Raw genomic sequence first — 19,780 nt, forward strand, 5'->3', positions numbered from 1 at the left:
GTTGTATGTTCATATACGTCGGGTTACTTCTTCATTTATGATGATGAATACGAATGGGTAGACTATGATAATGATGATGACTATCATGCTTCGCATGATATTCAGGGGTTTGCTGACCTTCGGATGTCCGGATACGAACAACTAGCCCGACTATGATGGATCCAAGAGGTGCGAACCACCTGGGGACTCACACTCCCATGTGTGTGTATTGTGTAGGGAAGTACTACACATCCAATTTTGTCCGGACTGGAGACCACCTCTATGATAGTTTTAACGACAAGTCTCCGATCATGAGTTGCATGTGTTTGCATTCCCTAACCCCAATTTACTGAGCATTTCATAAAATACTCAAGCTATGTGTTATTTCTATTTTTCAGGTAGAGGCAAGGCACCTTATACGACTGACGACGACATCGCAAGTAAAGACCATGACACATCATAGGATAGTTGTATTTACAATCTTAGGGCATAGGTTAGTATAAGGCGTTTTTTGAATTTTAATATTTACCTTGTTTTATTTAACATTTCATCACGTTGTTTTAAATACTCTTTTCAAACATGTAAGTCCATGACAATGTTTTACGATAATGTTTTAAATGATTATTTTCACATAAGAGAGTATATTATGACGATGATAGCGACTTTAGGTTATCAGAAATTTAGGGTCATTATACTTATTGTAACAACCTGACTTTTTAAAATGTGACTTGATCGCTACTACATGCATGCTATGAATTTTTTTCAAGACTTGATTGGGTCGGACAATGCAAACACATACAATTATACTTCATATCAAGACATATTTGTCTTAAACATCGTTGTTACCATATTACCCTAAAACACGATGTCATATTGCCACTCTCCTCGACCATATCACCAAGATTTCAAAAACATAGTTTTGACCATATCGCCACCATATCACCACTCTGTTTTATGGTCCACATCGCCGCTCTGTCTTAGGTTAGTGCATTTCCCTCGAACTCTAAAATTTCAAGACTTCCTAGAAAATTCATTTACCAACCCTCAATTTTTTTTACTTAACTTAAGGTCGCTACTATATATATATCATAAATATTTAATGTGAAATACCTCATATGAAACTTTATAATAAAACTTGATCTTGTCCTTACCCGTCACATCTAAGGTTTTTGAAATAAAACAATATAAATAAGAAAAATAACATAAACTGAAATGCTCTACACTAACCTATATGCTACTAAAGGGAAATGCACTAACCTATACTGACCTATAGTCTACTAAATTCAAATTATCTTAAGCATGTGCTATAGTCTCATAGTTGAAATTATGAAACCATCCTAAGCATGTGCTACAGTCTCGTAATTGCGATGTCACCGTCAGTCGTACATGAGAGTTTTGTTTTTACCTGAAAAAAATAGAGTAGCACATGGCTTGAGTATTTTAAGAAATAATCAATAAGCGACCCTCTATCGGGGTTAAATGAAGACACATACAATTTCATGCATGGGATCTATTATAAAAGTCTATTTTCCTACAACAGCTATCCTAACAAGAAAATTGAATGTGTACTTAATTTTCCTACACACGGTCCACGCGTACAATAATTGACCCACCAGTCGGTTCGCCTACTTCCTGGGCCCCTTTATGGTCGGGCAAGCATTCTCTGGTAGCTGTTGATGTTGGACACCCGTGGGGAATAGCAACCGTCATGGCAGCATTATGACAAACATAATGAACGTTCTCTTTCCTAGTAGCGTACGTGTCCGTACTATCGTGAAGGAATATGATTATCTCCCTATGCATGAGCACCCAATAATGCATGAGGTCCCAAAGTTTTTTTTTATTATTATTATTTTCATTATTATATAATACAACCCCGCTAGCGTCCCGTTCATAACATATCATTTCTCATGATGTTTCTCATATCATTTATCATAAGGTTGTATTTAATGCTAGTTCGTTGTTTTGCATGTCAATCATATCATAACATTTTCATACTTTCCGACATAACAATCTATATTGTGCACATATCATATTATATATCATAACAGTCACACAATTTATCCCAAGCATGTCTCCAAAATATCATATCATAAAGTATTATATCAAATACAACATAACAATCCCATCGCATACACATCTACATATCATTTCATAACGGTTTGCATATACGGCCTATGACATGTGCGGAACCTTGAGCACGTGTCATCATAAAACACATAATTATAACCAAACGATGGTAGGGTCACTTACTTTGTTGGTCTTAGCTGACATTCTCCTTAATTCGAGTACGTTAGCTCCCATTCCTCGAATTTGCTCCAAATTTCTGCCTGTTTTCATTTTCTATTAGAATATTCATCCCGTTTCATTAGTAAAATAATATTTCTTAACTCAATTGAACTTATATTATCTAGACTCATGGTCGTAATAATTTGGGCCAGGAGGGTATGCGTTATTGCAAGCGTCGACAGTAGCGGTTCGAGCCGCGGGCCATTGGGCTGAAAGTAGAGCGGTGGTTGATGGGTTACACGCTGGGTACCAGATCCGGGTCCGACCCGAGGTCCACAGGCTTCGTCTTCTCCACCCGATTCCCTCGCGATTCTCGATTGCATTTCTCTCTCCTCTAAAATTGTTTCTCACCATTTTCCTTTGGTTCTTAGTTGTTTCTCTTTCCTCTTCTCCTCCCATGTTGTCTTATAGATGGTAAACACCTCCTACGTGTATACAATCCTTGGTGATCCCTTTCGCGATGTGGCCGGGTTGTTTCGACGTCAGATTTGAGGGATTATCGTCACCGAAGAATTCTCGGATTTCTCTCTCCTCTCTATCTCATTTTTCCTTATGTTTCTTCCTTATAGGATGTTCGGAGCATGGTAGGGAGGATGAGAGGTTGTTTGGAGGAGCGTGGGCATCGGGGAGGCACTCTTTGAGGTGTTGGAACGAGAATTCTGGTGCTTGCCTACCCGAAATTTTCTACTAATTTAAGGTCGCCACTGTATATATATCATGACCACTGAATGCGGAAATACTTCATTTAATTTTCATAAAACATCACGTTTATCTTAAGACACAGCCATTGACTTATGTATTTTAAAAACGACACAACAAAAGACTAAATAAAATAAATAAACATTTAAATTAAAAATATCATATTCTAGCTAAAGTCTAAGAAAATAAATGAGACTACCCTACACATGTGCCATGATCTCGAGTTGCGATGTCGTCGTCAACCATACAGAAATTTCATGCCTTAACCTATAATAGAAGTAACACGTAGCTTGAGTATTTTAAGAAATACTCAGTAAGTGACCCTACTATTTGAGGTTAAATGCAAGAACATGTGAATGCAATGACAAAACCTACCATAACAATCTCATTTCCTACGACGCTCTTCTAATGGACAGCTTGGATGTGTACCATATACTCTACACACGGCCAACACGTGTGAGTGTGGACCCATTAGTCAATTCGCACATCGCTGGGCCCCTTTTCTTGTTAGGCGAGTATGCTCTGATAGCACTCTATGTCGGACACCCGTTAGAAGTAGTAGCCGTCATGGCAGCATTATGTCAAACATAGTGATCGTTCTCCTGCCCAATAGTGTATGCCCCCATACCATCGTCAAGGAATAGGGGTATCCCCCAATGCATGAGCACACATAATGCATAAGGTCCCAATATTTTTCCATTTTCATTATCTTTTAATACAACCCCACTGAGTTTCATACATATAATATCGTTTTTCATATTATTTCTCATGTCGTTTATCATATCATTTATCATATCTTTCATGCATATGTTGGAGTTGTATTTCATGTTAGTTTTTCGTTTTACATGTCAATCATATCAGACCATTCAGATTACATAAATATGTCAGACCATAACATTCCATGCTCCCGAACATAACAATTTTCAACATGCACATATCATATCACATCGTATTTCATAACAATCACATAACATATTCCTAGAATATCGGTTCACACTATGTCATATCATAAACGTATCAACAATCACATATTTTATACTGTAACCTATATCATATCATCCTCATACCATGTTTCTACATATTTATACATGTATTCACCATTCCCATATCTGTTCATAATCATATAATATCATAAACACTTTGTGGTCATATCGTTCCCTAAATTATCATAGGCTTAAAGTTCTTGTACATATCACAGTCATATCGTTACATAAACATACCTTAGTCATATCGTTACAAGAACGTATCCTAACACTATTGTTCTATCAATCTATCATAATCTTATCCATTTATACCCATAACCAAACCATATTCTTATATCAATCAATTGTGATCATATCGTTTCCTATACATAACTTAACCATATCGTTATATTAATCATTCTTTAACTATAGTCTTTTCTATACATAACCTTAGCGTATCGTTTTATCAATATCTCATATCCATACCACTTTGATACCTAACCTAACCTTAACGTTTCATGAACATATCTTACTCCTATCGTTACATTACGTTTAGTGCATCCTTCTCGTATCCTATCTCAAACAAATCATTGAACACATCGTACCATAAGTATTATCATACAATTCACATATCATAACATATACCTATCATATCATAAGCATATCAATATATATGACACGTGCAGAACCATGGGGCTTTTGTCATTCGAATTCGTTCTCACTTATGTCAAGGTAAGTATTTAACAAATTCTTAATGTTTCCATTTATATTTAATGTTTTTGGGATATAAATATGTCTAACAATACTATGCCTAACATATAATTTATTAAATACTACTGTTATTATATTTAATAGTATAACAATTTAATACTTTTCAGATCTTCCCTTTTATTTCTCGGGCGGTGTTCGTGTGTTTTTCATTCTATTTTCTTGTCTGTATTTTTATTTTATTATCTTTTTGTAATAGATTCTTAATCTTCCCTTTTTTATTTTCTCGGTATTTTTTTTTCTTTTTTTGTTTTGATTCTATATCGGATGCTTCTATGTATTTTCTTTTTTTCGTTCTTTCTTCTGATTCTTTAATAGTATCGTAGTCAACTTTTAATTTATTCTTCTATCCAAAAATTTCCTTTTTCTTATAGTCCTATTATGTTCACAGATATTATTGTCACTGATATAAAATTACTGATCTAACATTACTAATGAACGTGATCTATTAGAATTAGTATAAAATTATCGATATCTAATTTTTAATTTAAATCTAAACAATTGCCACAGTTGAAATATCTAAAAATGAAATTAGGATAAAAGAAAAAGAAAATTTAATATAGTTTGACAGACTAAATCTCCACAGATCTTTGTTCACTTAAATCTAGGAGGGTCCTTTTAGTTTGTCTGTGTTTTTTTTTTTTTTTTTTTGTTGTTATTTTTGTTTGTTTGTGCACGAACTTGATGGGCTAATGAGAGATAATTGGAGGAAGGGATGAGCGGTTGGTAGAGAAGAGTGGGACACTGTTGTTATTTATTTATTTATTATTATTCTTTTTTAACCTATTTTTTTTTGTTGAAGATTGGACTTTCGATCTCACTTATGTTTCTCATTCTTAACACCTTTTTATACACGGTTCACACACAAGTTTATGAACCCACTAAGCGGGATTGTAATGTAACCCATAGGCCTGACTATGGACTAGCGCATGCTCACGCTACCAAACCAACAAAAGAAATAAGCGTGTATTATTATGGTATACGCGTACGTACAAAACATACTAGAGTATCACATGCTCGTTACATACAGCATGCAAGATTTTCAAATTATGATGTACATCATACTTTCATACTTTTTATGACAATATTTTTGAGATAACGTACGTGTACCTAACATATCATTCATTTTTATCATGTATGACACATTAGGTGTCTTGTAGGGCATAACGTGAACATGTATCATCACAGAGAGGTCATAACCATCACAAGTAATAACACGTAAATAAGCCACATGGTACCTATTATTCATACATACATTTTATCTTGTTGGGATATATGTCTTAAAGTCTCGTAATTAATTATTTAATTTTTAATAATATTTTTTATTATTTTATTTTCAGTATAATATTGTCCCTTATATGAAAAATTCAAGGATATCAGTGTAATCTTAAACAATATGTAATTTACATCATTGTTTAAGACTGACTTAAGAAGTATGAGAGATTAGCTTTTGACGGTAAAGACTTTTCATTTGATTTGCATGAGTGAGAATTATTTTTATTACCATTTTGAGAACTTAAAGTGAACTAGACCCAAATGGTAGGGGTGTATATTGTCCGGGTTGGGTTGGGGGATTTTTTTGCCCAACCCAAAAGTTCGGGTTGGTTCAATTGTAACTCAACCCAACCCAAAAATTTTCACAACCCGACCCTCTATTTTCGGGTTGGGTTGTCAATTTTTTTTTTAAGTTTTATTTATCTACCATTTATAATTATTCCGATACAATCTTAGATAAAATATATTAAAAATTCATACACAAACACAAATCAATCTATAATTATTCACAAAAAAAAAAAAAAAAAAACAACAAATTCAATAAAAAAACAACGAGCAAAAATTGTAACATATTAACATAATTAACATTGTCATAAAACTAAAGACAACTAAATACCGACATTTATCAAGAATTGGTTAAAGTAAGAAAAAATATAAGGATAGACCATTCAAGTAAATAAATAATAAAAATGATTAGTTTAAAGATATTGTATATAACATAAAATAAAAAATATATAACGTGAACTTATAGGGTCCTAAACTATTTAAAAAATATATATATATATATATCAATTATGATATAATAATAATGCAACAAATAGATAATAAATATATTAAAATTTAGAATATGCTTTAAAACTATATATATATAATTTATAAACATTAAATCAGTATAAAAACTGAAGCTTAGTACCACTTTGGTAAACCTATTAATACAGAAAAGTTCTTCATATATTTAATATATTTTTATTTGACTCAGGTCAATTCGAAAGTTTTACCTACGAATACGAAACTGAATTCGGGTTCAGAAAAATGAACTCAATCCTATCCGAAATGCTAATTCAATCCAATCCAACCTTTATAGTTCGGGTTGTGTTGGTCTGAGTTGTCGGGTTGAATGTACACCCCTACTAAATGGTGACCAACCTTTTTTTTCCGCTCTAAAATTGAAAAAGTGAAATAATAATATTTTAAAAAAATAAATAATAATGATTAATATTGATTTTTTTTAATAAAGGAAGCGTTACTAATAATTAATTTTAATGGTATGGTTGTAAATTTAAAATATAGACTACAGATTTATGAATATTGTATCTAAATTAGTCCGGAATTACCCCTAATGTTTTGGGCCTATTAATCCTGGGCTTGACAGGCTGGCAATGAGGTCAGGCCCAATAAAAAAATTTGTTCTTTCCTTTTAAAGCAATTCAGTAGCCGTCTCTCTCGTCGGCATTAGCGCACGAGGTCCGTCGCAACGCAGCTTCTGCAGGTGCTCGTTGAATCAAACAACAATCCAATTCCCATCTTGTTGACCTAATCTCTCTCAACTTCAGGTTCTTTCCTCTTCTCATAATTCCGTTTCATACTGCTCTGCAATTTTCTTTAACGTTCTTTCTATGTTCTCCATGCCATTTCTTTTCTCTAGGGCTGTGGAACTTGATTGCTTTTCTGTTTCTTATTAAATTTGTTACTTTGATTAATTTACATGAGGAAAATTGTTACTTCTGATTCCTCCTTCATGGTAGTTGCAATTTTACTTCCGTCTGTCTATTCTATCGTGTTTATGATCGTGGTATGTACGTCTCATTGTAGTCGAGTAATCTTAAAGAGAATTTCTTGTGCAAGAATTGGACGGGGAACATGTTTTTTGCATCTTATTCTTAGTAGTTGAAGCTCTTTCTTGTAGCTACTTAGAATTGGCTAGTTTTTTTTCCTTAAGATCCGCTTGTTTTGGATTGAATTTGTGTGTGCCCGCTGTAGATTCGCTCATTTTCTCTATGAAATTATGGTCTCAGTTAGAGGAAAATAGGGATATTAGGGATCCACTGGGAGTAGGAAGACCAGACTGCCTAAGGACCTCCAACATTACAACCCTTCTTCTTTCGTAGGTTATTTTTTTTGAAAAAAACCTTCAAAGCTTCAAATTTATTTAGCAAAGCTCAGAAGTATACTGAATGTTAACTAAAATCAACCTCATAGTGAAATATGACAAACATTTTAGTCAACTGCTAAACATTATGCTTGCTTGAGATTATTTTCTATGTATATGATTTACTTGCAACTTGCAAGTGCTAAGATTTTGGTTTCCAGGAATAACACAACCATGGGTTGTCCATTTGGCCATTTGGTCAACTCATGATGAATATTTTCAAATGCATTTATAAAGTTGATCAGTTTTTTCATCTTGAACTTTCTAACTTATTATTCCCGTGCTTCAAATTTCTACTTGTAATGTTTTTTAACCTAACCATGTGATATAGGTGAGACAAAATGGATAAACGGAGTTACAGTAGTAGACTGGAAACAAACAACCCAAATAAAGCCTATGCAAAGGAGCAGGTATGAATGAGTTATCATGTCAAACTGGAAATACTCAACATACATCTATCTGACCCCTTGAGTGACTGAAATCCTCTCCCTTTTCTTACAAAAAAGAACATGAATTACGGTTTTTGTGATATCTAATGTTTCACATATTTCTGTCTTCGGTGGGAATATTAGGATTCTCTTGGTGATGACTTCATAGATGATTTTCGCTTGCCCATCAACCATAGACCAACAGAAAATGTTGATCTTGATAATGTGGAACAAGCATCGTTGGACACTCAATTAACTTCATCAAATGTGGGCTATAGGCTTCTCCAGAAGATGGGCTGGAAAGGGAAGGGACTAGGAAAGGACGAGCAAGGTATTGTGTTTTTCTGGATATTAAATCCCACTCTGCTTATTCATTGTGCAATCTGTCTCTGATCTTATTATTTCATTATCTTTTCTCGTGAACCTTAGATTCTCTTAACTATTTATATAACTTTCTGAGTTTGTTTAAATTGCACACTTGATCATTAACGTATGAAAACATCTATTTCTGAGTTGGAACTTAAGCTCCTTGTTTTTTGAAATTAATACAATCACGTCAACTGTGAGTTTAATGATTGCCCATGCTCAGTTTGTCAACAGAATGTAATAGCAGGAAGAATCCTCTAAAACTCTAGTGCGTTATGTCTTGGGCATGTTTACAAGTTTGTTTTTTAAAACAGTTTTTCTATTATAAAAGCATAAATATATCCCCAAGTTAGATACCTTTTGAAAGTAGAAATGTAAAACTTAAATAGGAATATAAACAAAAAATCTCTTAATGGGTCAAAAAATCTTTTCAGTTATTATTCTTTTAATAAATGGTTTTCTGAATGTTAATCCAGAATTAATCCTTAATCGGTACTTGTTGGTCTAGCCTTTGAAAATAATAGGAACTCATTGTGTGCTTTTGTGTAGGAATTATTGAGCCCATTAAATCTGGAATTAGAGATCCCAAACTAGGAATTGGAAAACAAGAAGAAGACGATTTTTTCACTGCAGAGGAAAACATCCAGCGGAAAAAACTTGATGTTGAGATGGAAGAGACAGAAGCAGATGTGAAAAAACGGGAGGTATGTTATTTTTATCTTACAGTTGGTTGGGAAAAATGATAATTATTAGCTAAGACTTTGAAGTTGATGCTTTCCTCTTTCTGAAACTCATATCAAATAGCAGAAGGCAGCATATAGCATATATGCATGTCTTTTAGCGGGAATGGTATATCATAGGGGACCATCAACTTTTGGAAGGTCTTCAGATTTTCCTGCAGTTTTTATTACCTGGTGGCTTCTACTGCCCGCTTCGTGCACATTATTAAAATCCAGGTTTTAGCAGAACGTGAGGAGAAAATTCAAACTGAGGTTAAAGAAATACGCAAGGTTTTCTATTGTGATCTCTGCAACAAACAGTACAAGTTGGCTATGGAATTTGAAGCGCATCTCAGCTCATATGATCATAATCATAGAAAGGTAGGAAATTTTGCGTTTACTCATAAGTACTCCCTGTCTAGCAAAATCGTCATTCTCCTTTATTTCCTCTTCGAAGTTGCATCGAATCTAAAGCATTGTTGGATGAGATTGCAGCGTTTTAAAGAAATGAGAGAAATGCATGGTTCAAGCAGCCGAGATGACAGAAACAAGCGGGAACAGCAACGTGAAGAGAGAGAGATGGCAAAATTTGCTCAAATGTATCTCCCTTTCCTCACTTTTTTTTTTTCTCTTTCAATAACTTCTTTTGTGATCCCATTTTAAGTTTCTCTTTATATTTTCATTACGTGTGATTCTGTTTACATTTTCTTTCATGTTAAAAATAGTGCGGATGCCCGTAAGAAGGAGCAGCAAATGCTGGAGCAACAAGAAAGATCAGCCAAGGCGCCTGCTTCTACTGAAATTAGAAATGCTACATCACTTGCAGATCAGGATCAGCGGAAAACATTAAAATTTGGATTCTCTTCTAAGGGTGGCACCTCGAAGGTAAAGCTAAAGCGTTAATGAAGTTTTGTTTTTAAAACTAGTTTGCAATTGATTCTGAATATTTTGTTCTTTGTTTTTTACGAGTCCATTCATTCTGAAATTTGTTGATGCATGATTGATTGCTCATTCCAAAGGTAATGAGTGATAATATCTGGTTCATCTTTTGGAGTGTTTAGGACTCAAATAAGTAACTAGTTACCAGAAGGACCGGTTCCTATGGGAGCAAAGCACAGCAGTATTGGCATTATTGCTTGCGCGTTCACGATCGTTCCATGTTTGGAACGTATCAACCATTGCTTGGTCGTTCATGTTTCTTGTTACCACAGAATAATAATATAGAGGAATTAATTGAAAGGTATCTCGTCTCTAATTTCTTGGTTACTGATGTTATTGCAGAAGATTTTTGGTGGAGCCACAAAGAAACCTAAAGTAGTAGCCCCTGTAGCTTCAGTTTTCGGGAATGATAGTGATGAGGAATAGCAGCAAAGGAGTTCCCAAGTTGCTTTGCATCTTTTGTATGTGTAAGGAAACATCTTGAAGTTCATGTATTCTTATTATGGCAGTAGAGACATTATTGTTTAAACTTGCTTGCTCGCTCTTAGAATGTTAATTTTGAGATATCATATCGTGTGATTTAGTCTGATGAACAGATATCCATACAACTCTCTGTGCTATTGATGTGTTCTGTTTATTATACCATCTTACTTACTGAAATGATGCTATGTTTTTTATTTTGCTTAAATAGGAATCATTTTCAAGTATACAATACCCCTCTGATCTGAAAGGGGTTTGGATGTTTACTTTTTAGAAAATCAGTCCATTTTTAGGATGTTAAAAGGATGAAAGTCTCACCTCGCCAAGGTATGAGACCTTTCGGAGAAGCTTAAAGCAAAGTCATGAGAGTTATGTTTATATGAACGGACTTTAACTCTTAAACTGCATGTTCAAATTCCTTCCGAAATCCCGACTTTTGAGGTTAAGGCCTGGGCCCTATCTGGGCCTTCAACAATCCTACTTTGCGCTTCGTGTCTATTCAATGTTGTCTTGCTTATGTCTCAACTCGTCTTCAATGCCCACTTCGTGTGGTAGTGTTGGATGAGGCATCGTTCTGCTCGATTGCATCATGACACTCTCTTATATTGGCCTGCATCATGACACTCTCCGACACTCTCCTATATTGGCCCGCATGTGGTTGGATGGGTGTCTCTTGAGGGACGCCGCTTTGCTTGTGATGACGTGAACCTACCCTTTTCATAGTATCGTTGTGACATTTTCTCCCACTTAACTTGGTCATTGTCCTCGATGACTTACTCGGGTCACAATCGTATTGTAGATTGTGAGACAATATTATGTGGAGATTCATGACTCCTAACAAAGAGGACTTCTACTTGCTTATGTCTCAACTCAATGCCCACTTCGCATGGTGGTGTTGGACGATGCATCGTCCTCATCGATCGCATCATGACACTCTTCTATATTGGCCCGCATGTGGTCGGATGGGACGCCGTTTTGCTTGTCATGACATGAGGGTCACAACCTACCATCTTCATAGCATCGTTGTGACATTCTCTCTCACTTAACTTAGTCATTGTCCTACTTACTCGGGGCACAATTGTATTGCAGATTGAGACAATGACGATGACTTACTATGATTGAGACAATGACGATGACTTACTATGATTGAGACAATGACGATGACTTACTATGATTGAGACAATGACGATGACTTACTACGATCGAGACAATGACGATGATTTACTACGATCGAGACAATGACGATGACTTACTACGATCGAGACAATGACGATGACTTACTACGATTGAGACAATGACGATGACTTATTCGGGCACGATCGTATCACAGATTGTGAGACAATATTATGGACTTCTGGGAAGTCAAAGCTAATTATTCCAAATCTAATATAATACCAACTCAAAACTATATTTTAAATTTTGGTCGTTACAAATATTTTTACAAAAATGGTTAACCATTTCTCTCTATTTTCTTTTATTATTCATATATTGATATAGTAGGTTTATAATTAAATTATATTTATTTTGTTGGCTAGAAATAAAATTAAAAAAAAAAAAAAAAACATTTAAATTATAATATTTTATATCTATTTTTAGAATATTCAAAAGAGGTTATTTGATGCCTTTTGATCGTTTTCTTCTATAGTGTGAGTGCACATTTGCAAACCCTAATTTCATCTCTGCAACTCAGTCAACTTTTGAAACACAAAACAGAGTCAAAATTACCCTTCAAAACCCTCAACTCCTTCATTCCTTTCTTTGATTCCGCCATTGTTGTCTTCTTTGATTTCCATCCGTTTTAGGGTTTTTTTTCTGTTCTCTCGATGAATCACTCTCATCTTCCTCCTCCTCCTCCAACCAAAGTGCAGACGGAGTGTGGGAATTGCGGCTCTCACGGTCGGTGGATTCTTCATCATGTTCGTTTACGAGGTATTAATCGTCGTCTTTGCACCTCCTGCGTCCTTCGCCTTCATCCCACTTCCTTTTGCCCTTCTTGCTTTCACTTCTATGACACTTCTGTGTCTCCTCCTCATCCCTCCAATCGTTTAACCTGTCTCAAGTGTTCTTCCATTACGCATTCCCACTGCGTTCTCAACCCCGCTTCTTCCGATCCTCACCTTCTCTCTTCCTCCACCTCCTATCTCTGCCCTCCCTGCGCTAAACCCAATTTCTCCTTCTTCGATTTGGACTCTCTGCCCCGGAATTCTCACAAGTCTATTGACAGGAAGACCGCCGTCGTGTTGCTCTGTGCGGCTAAGATCGCTTCTGCTTCGATGGGGAAGGCTGTGATTGTTGCGCGTGCCGATGCGGAGAGGAAAGTGCGGGAGGTGGCTGTGGCCAGGAAGAGAGCCAGAGAGGCTCTTGAGCATGTTGGTTTTCTTTTGGCTAGAGAGAGAGCTAGGCGTAAGGAGGAGGCGTCCATGGAGGTTTCGGGTTCCGGGAATATGGAGATGAAGGACAAAGAGAGGAATAGGAATTTGGGTTCCATGGTGAAAACTGAGAATTCCCTTGAGACCCCTGCAGTGCCAACTTTGAACACTGGTACCACTTTAACTCAGAGGAGGGAGAGCTTGAATGGGTTCGTGAGACAGATGTCTATGGTGAAGAACGAGGCAGCTGCTTCCGTGCAGGAAACTGCAGAGGCTGACCGTTTACAGAGTAACAACACCATTCCTTCAAGTGAGAAGGAGAAGTCTGGAAACTTTGCTGATAATGGGGATGTTGAGAATGTGCAAAATGATCACAAAATAGCCCTTTGAAGTTGTTCATTGGTTATAATTCTGAAGATGCCGAGGCATGGTTGTAGGAGGACTGACCACATCATTGTGATATGGATTTGAAGTAAGCAAATTTATTAAGCTATTTTCGTATTGGGTTCGACCTGGCTGTTTAGGAATTCATGTAGCGAGGTTAGCACAATGCCTGTGAATATTTCCAGAGATTCCTTGCTCAGATTTGGGTCGTCTAGAGATGATTATACAAAGTCTCTTTAAGTAGTAAGGGGTCCCTCCTTTGTTGCATGCTGTAACAAATGTTGATTAATTGAAGCTTTTTTAACATTTTTCTGTGTGCCTGCCTGCCACACTGCTGAATTCAAATGCATTCTTTACCTGAAACCCCCTATCAACCATGATCATCTTACACTCTTGACTTGATTGAGATAGCTTTATGGCTCTATTTTGCTTGTTTTGTCTCAAGATTGGTGACGGTCAAAGAGAAAATCACTGAAGGATTGGGTTAAATGTTGTTTTCATTCGCTGCATTTCTTCTGGAATTCTGATATTGTAGCTGTAATAATATGATTCTTTTCTTCCTTTCTAGCTGCTGCCCATTTCTTTGCATTATGCGGAGTGTACTTTGTTTGCATTATTTTCTTGATATTTGGCTATGTTGTGTGGGAAAAGTGTTGATAAATATTTCAGGTACTATCTAAATGAAGAAGCAGTTGTTTTGAAATCGAGCATGAAAGGACAAGGAGGCATCATGCAATGCAAGAACATGTTGAGGATTATTGGGAGTGAGTCCTACATTGGTTAATTTAGCGGAAGATCATAGGTTTATGAGTGAGGAATACTAAATCCATTGGTACGAGGTCGTTTGGGGAAGCCTAAAGGAAAGCAACGAGAGCTTAGGCTTAAAGGGGACAATATTATACTATTGTGGAAACCCGTGATTCCTGTGAAATAGAGAGAGCGGATTTGAGAGTTAAATTTCTAAGAAACATGGGTGCTGGTGGGGATTGAAATTGAGGAAAGTATTAGTTTCTCTGTACAAATGTCACTTCCCAATCATTGAGATCACATGGAAGGAAGGAAGCAAGCAAGCATGGCCCTCCAACAGCCCATATTTTCTGCTTCTCAATCATCAACTTCTCTCTCCACTTCATTCCTAACACCATACGCTAATTAGACATTTACCTTTTTTTCATTTTCAACTTTGGTCTAAACATGATGCATCACCACCAATCTAAATACCATTGTTTGGGACCTACATTTTGATTATAATTTTGAAGTGGATGTTAGAATTTTTCGAGACTAGTTAGAAAAAACAATTTCAGATGCTTGAGATCAACCACGTCACTTTGTAAACTAAAAAGAATCACCGCTTTAAAATTCAGAGATCAAATAGAAATATAACAAAATATTTAATATATAAATGACTAAGCCTTTTATGTATCCACAACAAACAAACAAAAATCTTGAGTTAAAATATACTTTTGGTATTTAGAGATTGGAGAGGGACAACTTTAATCCAATAGTTGTAAATAACCATTGGTTGATATGTATGGGATGTTGATGTGGTAGACCTATGTCACCATGCCAGCGTTTAACCCACCAATCACCACACTGCTGATAGATCAAGCATTCATTCCTCAATTTGATTCTCAGGTAAAACTAGAACTTAGATCTCGATGATCCCAATTGGTTCATTCTAGATATCTAGCTCCTCGTTGGAAGAACGTGGTTAGACAACAAAACTAGGTTAATTGTGGAGTAACTCAATTTTATATACATATAGTGTTAATTTCATGCCATTATCAACTCATAGGATAACAGACATTAAATTAATCATCAGGTACAAAACACTCTGAGACTTGAGCATAGTAATAGAAACATTTCCAGTCCACAGCTTTGTCTCTGTTTTTTCTAACCAAAGTTCTAGTTCTAATTGTAATGCACTGACCACGTTGAAGTAAATAACCAGCGATACAAATTCCAACAATACTCCCAAAATCTAACATATAGATATATTTATAAAAATATTATATTACAGTCTCAAAGTTCCAATAGCTAATACATCCGTCTCTATCACTAACATATATTTGATCTTTACACAAGCAAAAGCAAAAGCTCAAGCAGGGCAGTGGCAGTGGCAGTGCATTCTCTAATCCTTCTTGTCTATCTCTCAAACTCACCTCTGGTCCCTTTTCTCCTCCAAAAATTGCACTCACGGTGGAACTGGGTGGCGATTCTGAAGTTGTGAATTACGAGTGCCTTTCATGTACAGTACAAGGAGAAGAACTCAGTGATTTCACAAGTCCAGAGTGATTCTGCGAGTGATTAAGGACATCGTCATAATGATGCACCAAGTAAAGGGTCTCAATCCAGCTGCCATGGATATTGAGGTGCTTGAGCTTGGAGGGATCTCAGTTCCAAACCCTGTTGAGCTGCCAATACTTGAAGCTGGATTGTCTGGGTTAAAGACTGCAGGAGGAGTTCCATTTCTGCACCAAGAAGATGGTTTTATTAATTTAAAGGTATAAGTCATGCAAATTGTGCCTATTTTATTCCCCACCTTTCAAATAAGTTTTTAGTAAACTCTAACAAGTCTCTACCTTTTCTAGTGTTTTTTTAGAACAATAATAAAAAATGGGGACTTAAATCGTTACACTCAAACCTACTCAGAATCAGCCGAATATTTTAGTTTAGATAGATAAATCAGATGGACAGACGGGCACCATTTTAAGAGCAAGATATATTATAAATTATCCAAACTCGTAGATTAACCCAAATTCAACCCCAAGAATTAGAAAGTTCCAAGCTTTTTAAAAAAAAATTAATAGGCACGAGAAGTGAACAGAGCATCTTACTCTGGCATGCCGGTCCCTACAGGTGAAGACGTTGGGTTCGTAACTATAGTTGGTGCGACAGTGATCGGCGCTGTTGTTGTCGGTGTTGGCGTTGGAACCGACGGCGTCATGGATGCCGGCGTCGCAGAGGAAGATGATGATGGGTAAAGGCAAGAGCCAGTGCCTGTTCCAAGACAATAATTGGATTAATTGAGGAAAAACATAGGGTCGGGGGTTGAGAAACTATGGCTGTCTTCTCTTACTTGGATTGGAGTTGGTAACCATGGCAGATCCTCCAAAATCGCAGCTTGTAGGAGAAGGATTCTTCTGAAAATAGCTATTGAATGCAAAAGAAGCGTGGTTTTCAAGTGTATTTGGGTTGTAGCAGCTTCCACCTTGCTGGATTTGAGAACAGTCAGCCCCAGTGCCACAGGCGTAGTCCAACGCCGACTGAAGAGCCATCTCAGAAGCGCCGGACCTGGCCACACACCAGCTCTGTCCTGGAATTACCGGTGCGTTCGTCATCGCCGGAGGGGACACCGGAACTGGGTTTGTGACGGGTGTTACTACCGGCGAACCACCTGAAGGAGCTGGATAAGTGGTCACGGGGTTCGTTATGGGCAGGGCTCCGGGTACTGTAACTGGCGGCGCAACCGGATTGGTGAGCGGCACCGGCGAGTTAGCAGGAACTGTGATGGGTGTCGTTAAGGGAATGGACACCGGCGTGGAAGCAGGACTCGACGGAGTGACAGTGATAGGGTTGGTCGCCGGAACGGTGATGATTGTCGGCGTGGAGGTGTCTGGAGTTGTCGGAAAATTCGTTGTCGGCGAGTCGGTCGCGTCGTGCATTGTTGTCCGAACAAGTTCACTGAACTTCCATTCCAACTCTGCCGAAGCATTTTCTTGCACATCCAAATGCGATCCACCAAATCTACCTGAGATAACGGCAGAAGCAGAAACATTCAGAACGGAAACGAAGAAAAAAGATTCACCCGACACTAAACAACAAAACCCCTTAAATTTTTTGCGAAAACATGAAACGCCATTAGTGGACAAAATGCAAACTTTCGATTCAGAAGCTGAAACTCGCAGGAACCAGGACGGAATCATAGCAGAAAACGAAGAACTGAGCTAGATAGATCTATAACCTGTTCTAGTTCGAGAATAAGAAGTTGCTTACCAGAAGAGCAGATGGCGAGGAGAGACAGAATGGAAAAGAAGAAGCATTTGGAAGCTGTTTGGGCCATTTTAATGGTGAGAGGTTATAGTTCTGGGGACAAATGAAGAGACCCAACTGGATTCTTAATGGGATCGGTTTAATTGAGGCATTGCTTTTAAAAACAACGAAACCAGACAGGAAAAATGGTGTAAAGGGGCTCGCGTCCAAAGTTAAAGAGAGAGAAACGGGGGGAAAGGAAGAAGGTAAAGGTGAAAAAAGCATTATGCTTACGGCTGCAATATATAAAAGAAATAAATCAAGGGGAAAAAATGGTTACTTTATGAGCAAGAATGATAATATTGGAAACGTTGCCTCTAATGACAAGAGAAAAAGGGGATCAGCCCGTCCATACTTTTTTGCCTTTTCCATCTTTTCTCAAAAGACAAAGAACCTCAAAGATAATAAAGTAACATTCAACCATAGCAGCTCCAAGGGAAGAAAGCATGCATGTGCATTTGTACACATGCACCCATGACTGCAACTAAGCCAAGTGATTCCATTCTCTTCCCTTTCCAAGTAATCGCAGCCCTTTTTTTCTCTCTTTTCTCCATCCTAATTTCTTTTCAAATTGGGAGCAAGATATGCAACTAAAGTTTATCTATTAAATCTAATAAACAATAAGCTAACAACCATTCCAACAAATACAAGATATGCTTTCTCAAATTCTGACTTTAAAGTCTAAAGAACATTAAAGGGTGAAGATGTTTGGAAACATGCAGTGTTGGTGTATAATAATATAAATGGAGTCAAAGGTGTTCAGCTCAGCAAAACCCACAAAGCAAATAGTTTATTAGAGGTGGAAAAGAAGGAAATGAGAAAATCAAATCTAAGTGGGAATTGGGCATTGGGATTAGGATGAAATGATGCAGTCTTTAGCCTTTTGAGATTACTTCAGGTACAAGATTTGACAGCCATTATTGGAAAAAACGAGACAGAACGGGCAGAACTTGTGAGTTTATGCAGAGCGCAGCAAAACAAAGGGAAAAAAATTCAAAAAATGATGCCGACCTTAAGTGAAGTGAGGTTGATGCTGCAAATGCTTTCCCAAAGTGGCTCAAAAAAGGTTTTCAGCTACTTTCCACAAGCATGGCGGTGCTGTTGCTGCTGGTGATGGTGCCATTAAGAATTAGAATATACAACGGGAGTGGGGACAATGCATGTGGAATAACCTATGACGCTTTGGTTCTTCGTATCAATGGATCAAAAGCAACCTGTCTGACTAGACAAAGCCAAAAGCAAACACGCAATTCAGAGAGAGTGCCCATACAGTCAATCACCTGTTTTATATTTCTCCCTGGGGCTCCCTGCATAAAGCCATACGCCCACCATCTGATTCCCACTTCCAGAATCAAAACATGTTTCAAAACTAAATCACGATAATTCAAATGCACAGTAAAGCAACTCAGGAAAGGCATTCAAGATAATCCCTAACAATAGTTCTGAAAACAAAAAAGAAAAACTTAGCTTTTCAAAGAAATTCTCCAGCAGTCACTGATTTGATGCCCCCTTACATGCAAAGTAAATCTATGCGACAGTCCAGAAGCTGCATGTCAATTTCCTGCCCACATACACTGAAAGGAGAAATATCAAAGATAATGTAAAAGAGCAGGGTGCTTTTCCTTGCCCAAAATTGGAAAATAAAGAAACAGAGGAATCGAATTTTGGTTAAAATGTATTGGGCTGTCGTGCCACAACCCTTGAGAGTTGAGCCTATGTCATGCATGCATATGCTTGATTCTAGTAGAAGATAAAACGGTAGTGGTTTGCCAGCACATTTTCAGATGATGTTCTAACGAAGACTGAAATCCATTGGCTCGGAGATCATCATAAAGTAAATGTAATGCAAAACGTGATATTATGCACCCTACTTTTTACTAAAGCAAATTTATCTAAATCATCACCTATCAATCCTCTTTTTCTCTGATAAGTTTGCCTTTAA

General features: G+C 37.0%; 3 protein-coding genes across 6 annotated transcripts; 2 read left to right on the forward strand and 1 right to left on the reverse strand.

The window, feature by feature from the left end:
• The first annotated feature begins 7,414 nt into the window (after nucleotides 1–7,414).
• LOC111780648 (D111/G-patch domain-containing protein) lies at nucleotides 7,415–11,233 on the forward strand. Of its 2 annotated transcripts, none has more exons than XM_023661109.2 (8): nucleotides 7,415–7,525; nucleotides 8,453–8,531; nucleotides 8,694–8,880; nucleotides 9,465–9,619; nucleotides 9,872–10,015; nucleotides 10,130–10,233; nucleotides 10,360–10,519; nucleotides 10,916–11,233. In XM_023661109.2, the coding sequence occupies exons 2-8, from the start codon at nucleotides 8,463–8,465 to the stop codon at nucleotides 10,997–10,999; spliced, it is 903 nt and encodes a 300-aa protein (XP_023516877.1). In that variant the 5' UTR covers nucleotides 7,415–7,525; nucleotides 8,453–8,462; the 3' UTR covers nucleotides 11,000–11,233. The 2 variants fall into 2 exon arrangements, with proteins under 2 accessions (XP_023516877.1, XP_023516878.1); XM_023661110.2 differs by having other exon boundaries at nucleotides 10,919–11,233.
• Nucleotides 11,234–12,677: 1,444 nt separating this feature from the next.
• On the forward strand, nucleotides 12,678–14,373 carry LOC111779938 (uncharacterized). 2 transcript variants are annotated; one of them, XM_023660142.2, is made up of 2 exons: nucleotides 12,680–12,982; nucleotides 13,278–14,373. In XM_023660142.2, exon 2 carries the CDS (start codon nucleotides 13,327–13,329, stop codon nucleotides 13,810–13,812), a length of 486 nt encoding a protein of 161 aa, XP_023515910.2. In that variant the 5' UTR covers nucleotides 12,680–12,982; nucleotides 13,278–13,326; the 3' UTR covers nucleotides 13,813–14,373. The 2 variants fall into 2 exon arrangements, with proteins under 2 accessions (XP_086975593.1, XP_023515910.2); XM_087119467.1 differs by having other exon boundaries at nucleotides 12,678–14,373.
• A 1,402-nt stretch (nucleotides 14,374–15,775) lies between these two features.
• On the reverse strand, nucleotides 15,776–18,956 carry LOC111780005 (uncharacterized). Of its 2 annotated transcripts, none has more exons than XM_087119466.1 (4): nucleotides 18,850–18,956; nucleotides 16,886–17,557; nucleotides 16,644–16,806; nucleotides 15,776–16,277 (listed from the first exon to the last, which is right to left on the reverse strand). In XM_087119466.1, exons 2-4 carry the CDS (start codon nucleotides 17,469–17,471, stop codon nucleotides 16,085–16,087), a joined length of 942 nt encoding a protein of 313 aa, XP_086975592.1. In that variant the 5' UTR covers nucleotides 17,472–17,557; nucleotides 18,850–18,956; the 3' UTR covers nucleotides 15,776–16,084. The 2 variants fall into 2 exon arrangements, with proteins under 2 accessions (XP_086975592.1, XP_023516007.2); XM_023660239.2 differs by lacking the exon at nucleotides 18,850–18,956 and adding an exon at nucleotides 17,803–18,053.
• Nucleotides 18,957–19,780: the final 824 nt, after the last annotated feature.

Source organism: Cucurbita pepo, chromosome 18, assembly GCF_057944985.1.
Source record: "Cucurbita pepo subsp. pepo isolate OVF chromosome 18, ASM5794498v1, whole genome shotgun sequence".
NCBI classification, from domain to species: domain Eukaryota; kingdom Viridiplantae; phylum Streptophyta; class Magnoliopsida; order Cucurbitales; family Cucurbitaceae; genus Cucurbita; species Cucurbita pepo.

Bases quoted from the DNA above. Each gene is read 5' to 3' on its own strand.
- LOC111780648 (XM_023661109.2), top strand. From the start codon at position 8,463: ATGGATAAACGGAGTTACAGTAGTAGACTGGAAACAAACAACCCAAAT. The intron at 8,532-8,693 runs GTATGAATGAGT...TGGGAATATTAG, and splicing joins AAGCCTATGCAAAGGAGCAG to GATTCTCTTGGTGATGACTT. The intron at 10,234-10,359 runs GTATCTCCCTTT...TGTTAAAAATAG, and splicing joins ATGGCAAAATTTGCTCAAAT to TGCGGATGCCCGTAAGAAGG.
- LOC111779938 (XM_087119467.1), top strand. From the start codon at position 12,877: ATGAATCACTCTCATCTTCCTCCTCCTCCTCCAACCAAAGTGCAGACG.
- LOC111780005 (XM_023660239.2), bottom strand. From the start codon at position 17,869: ATGGCCCAAACAGCTTCCAAATGCTTCTTCTTTTCCATTCTGTCTCTC. The intron at 17,558-17,802 runs GTAAGCAACTTC...CCGTTATCTCAG, and splicing joins CCTCGCCATCTGCTCTTCTG to GTAGATTTGGTGGATCGCAT. The intron at 16,807-16,885 runs GTAAGAGAAGAC...GTCTTGGAACAG, and splicing joins GGTTACCAACTCCAATCCAA to GCACTGGCTCTTGCCTTTAC.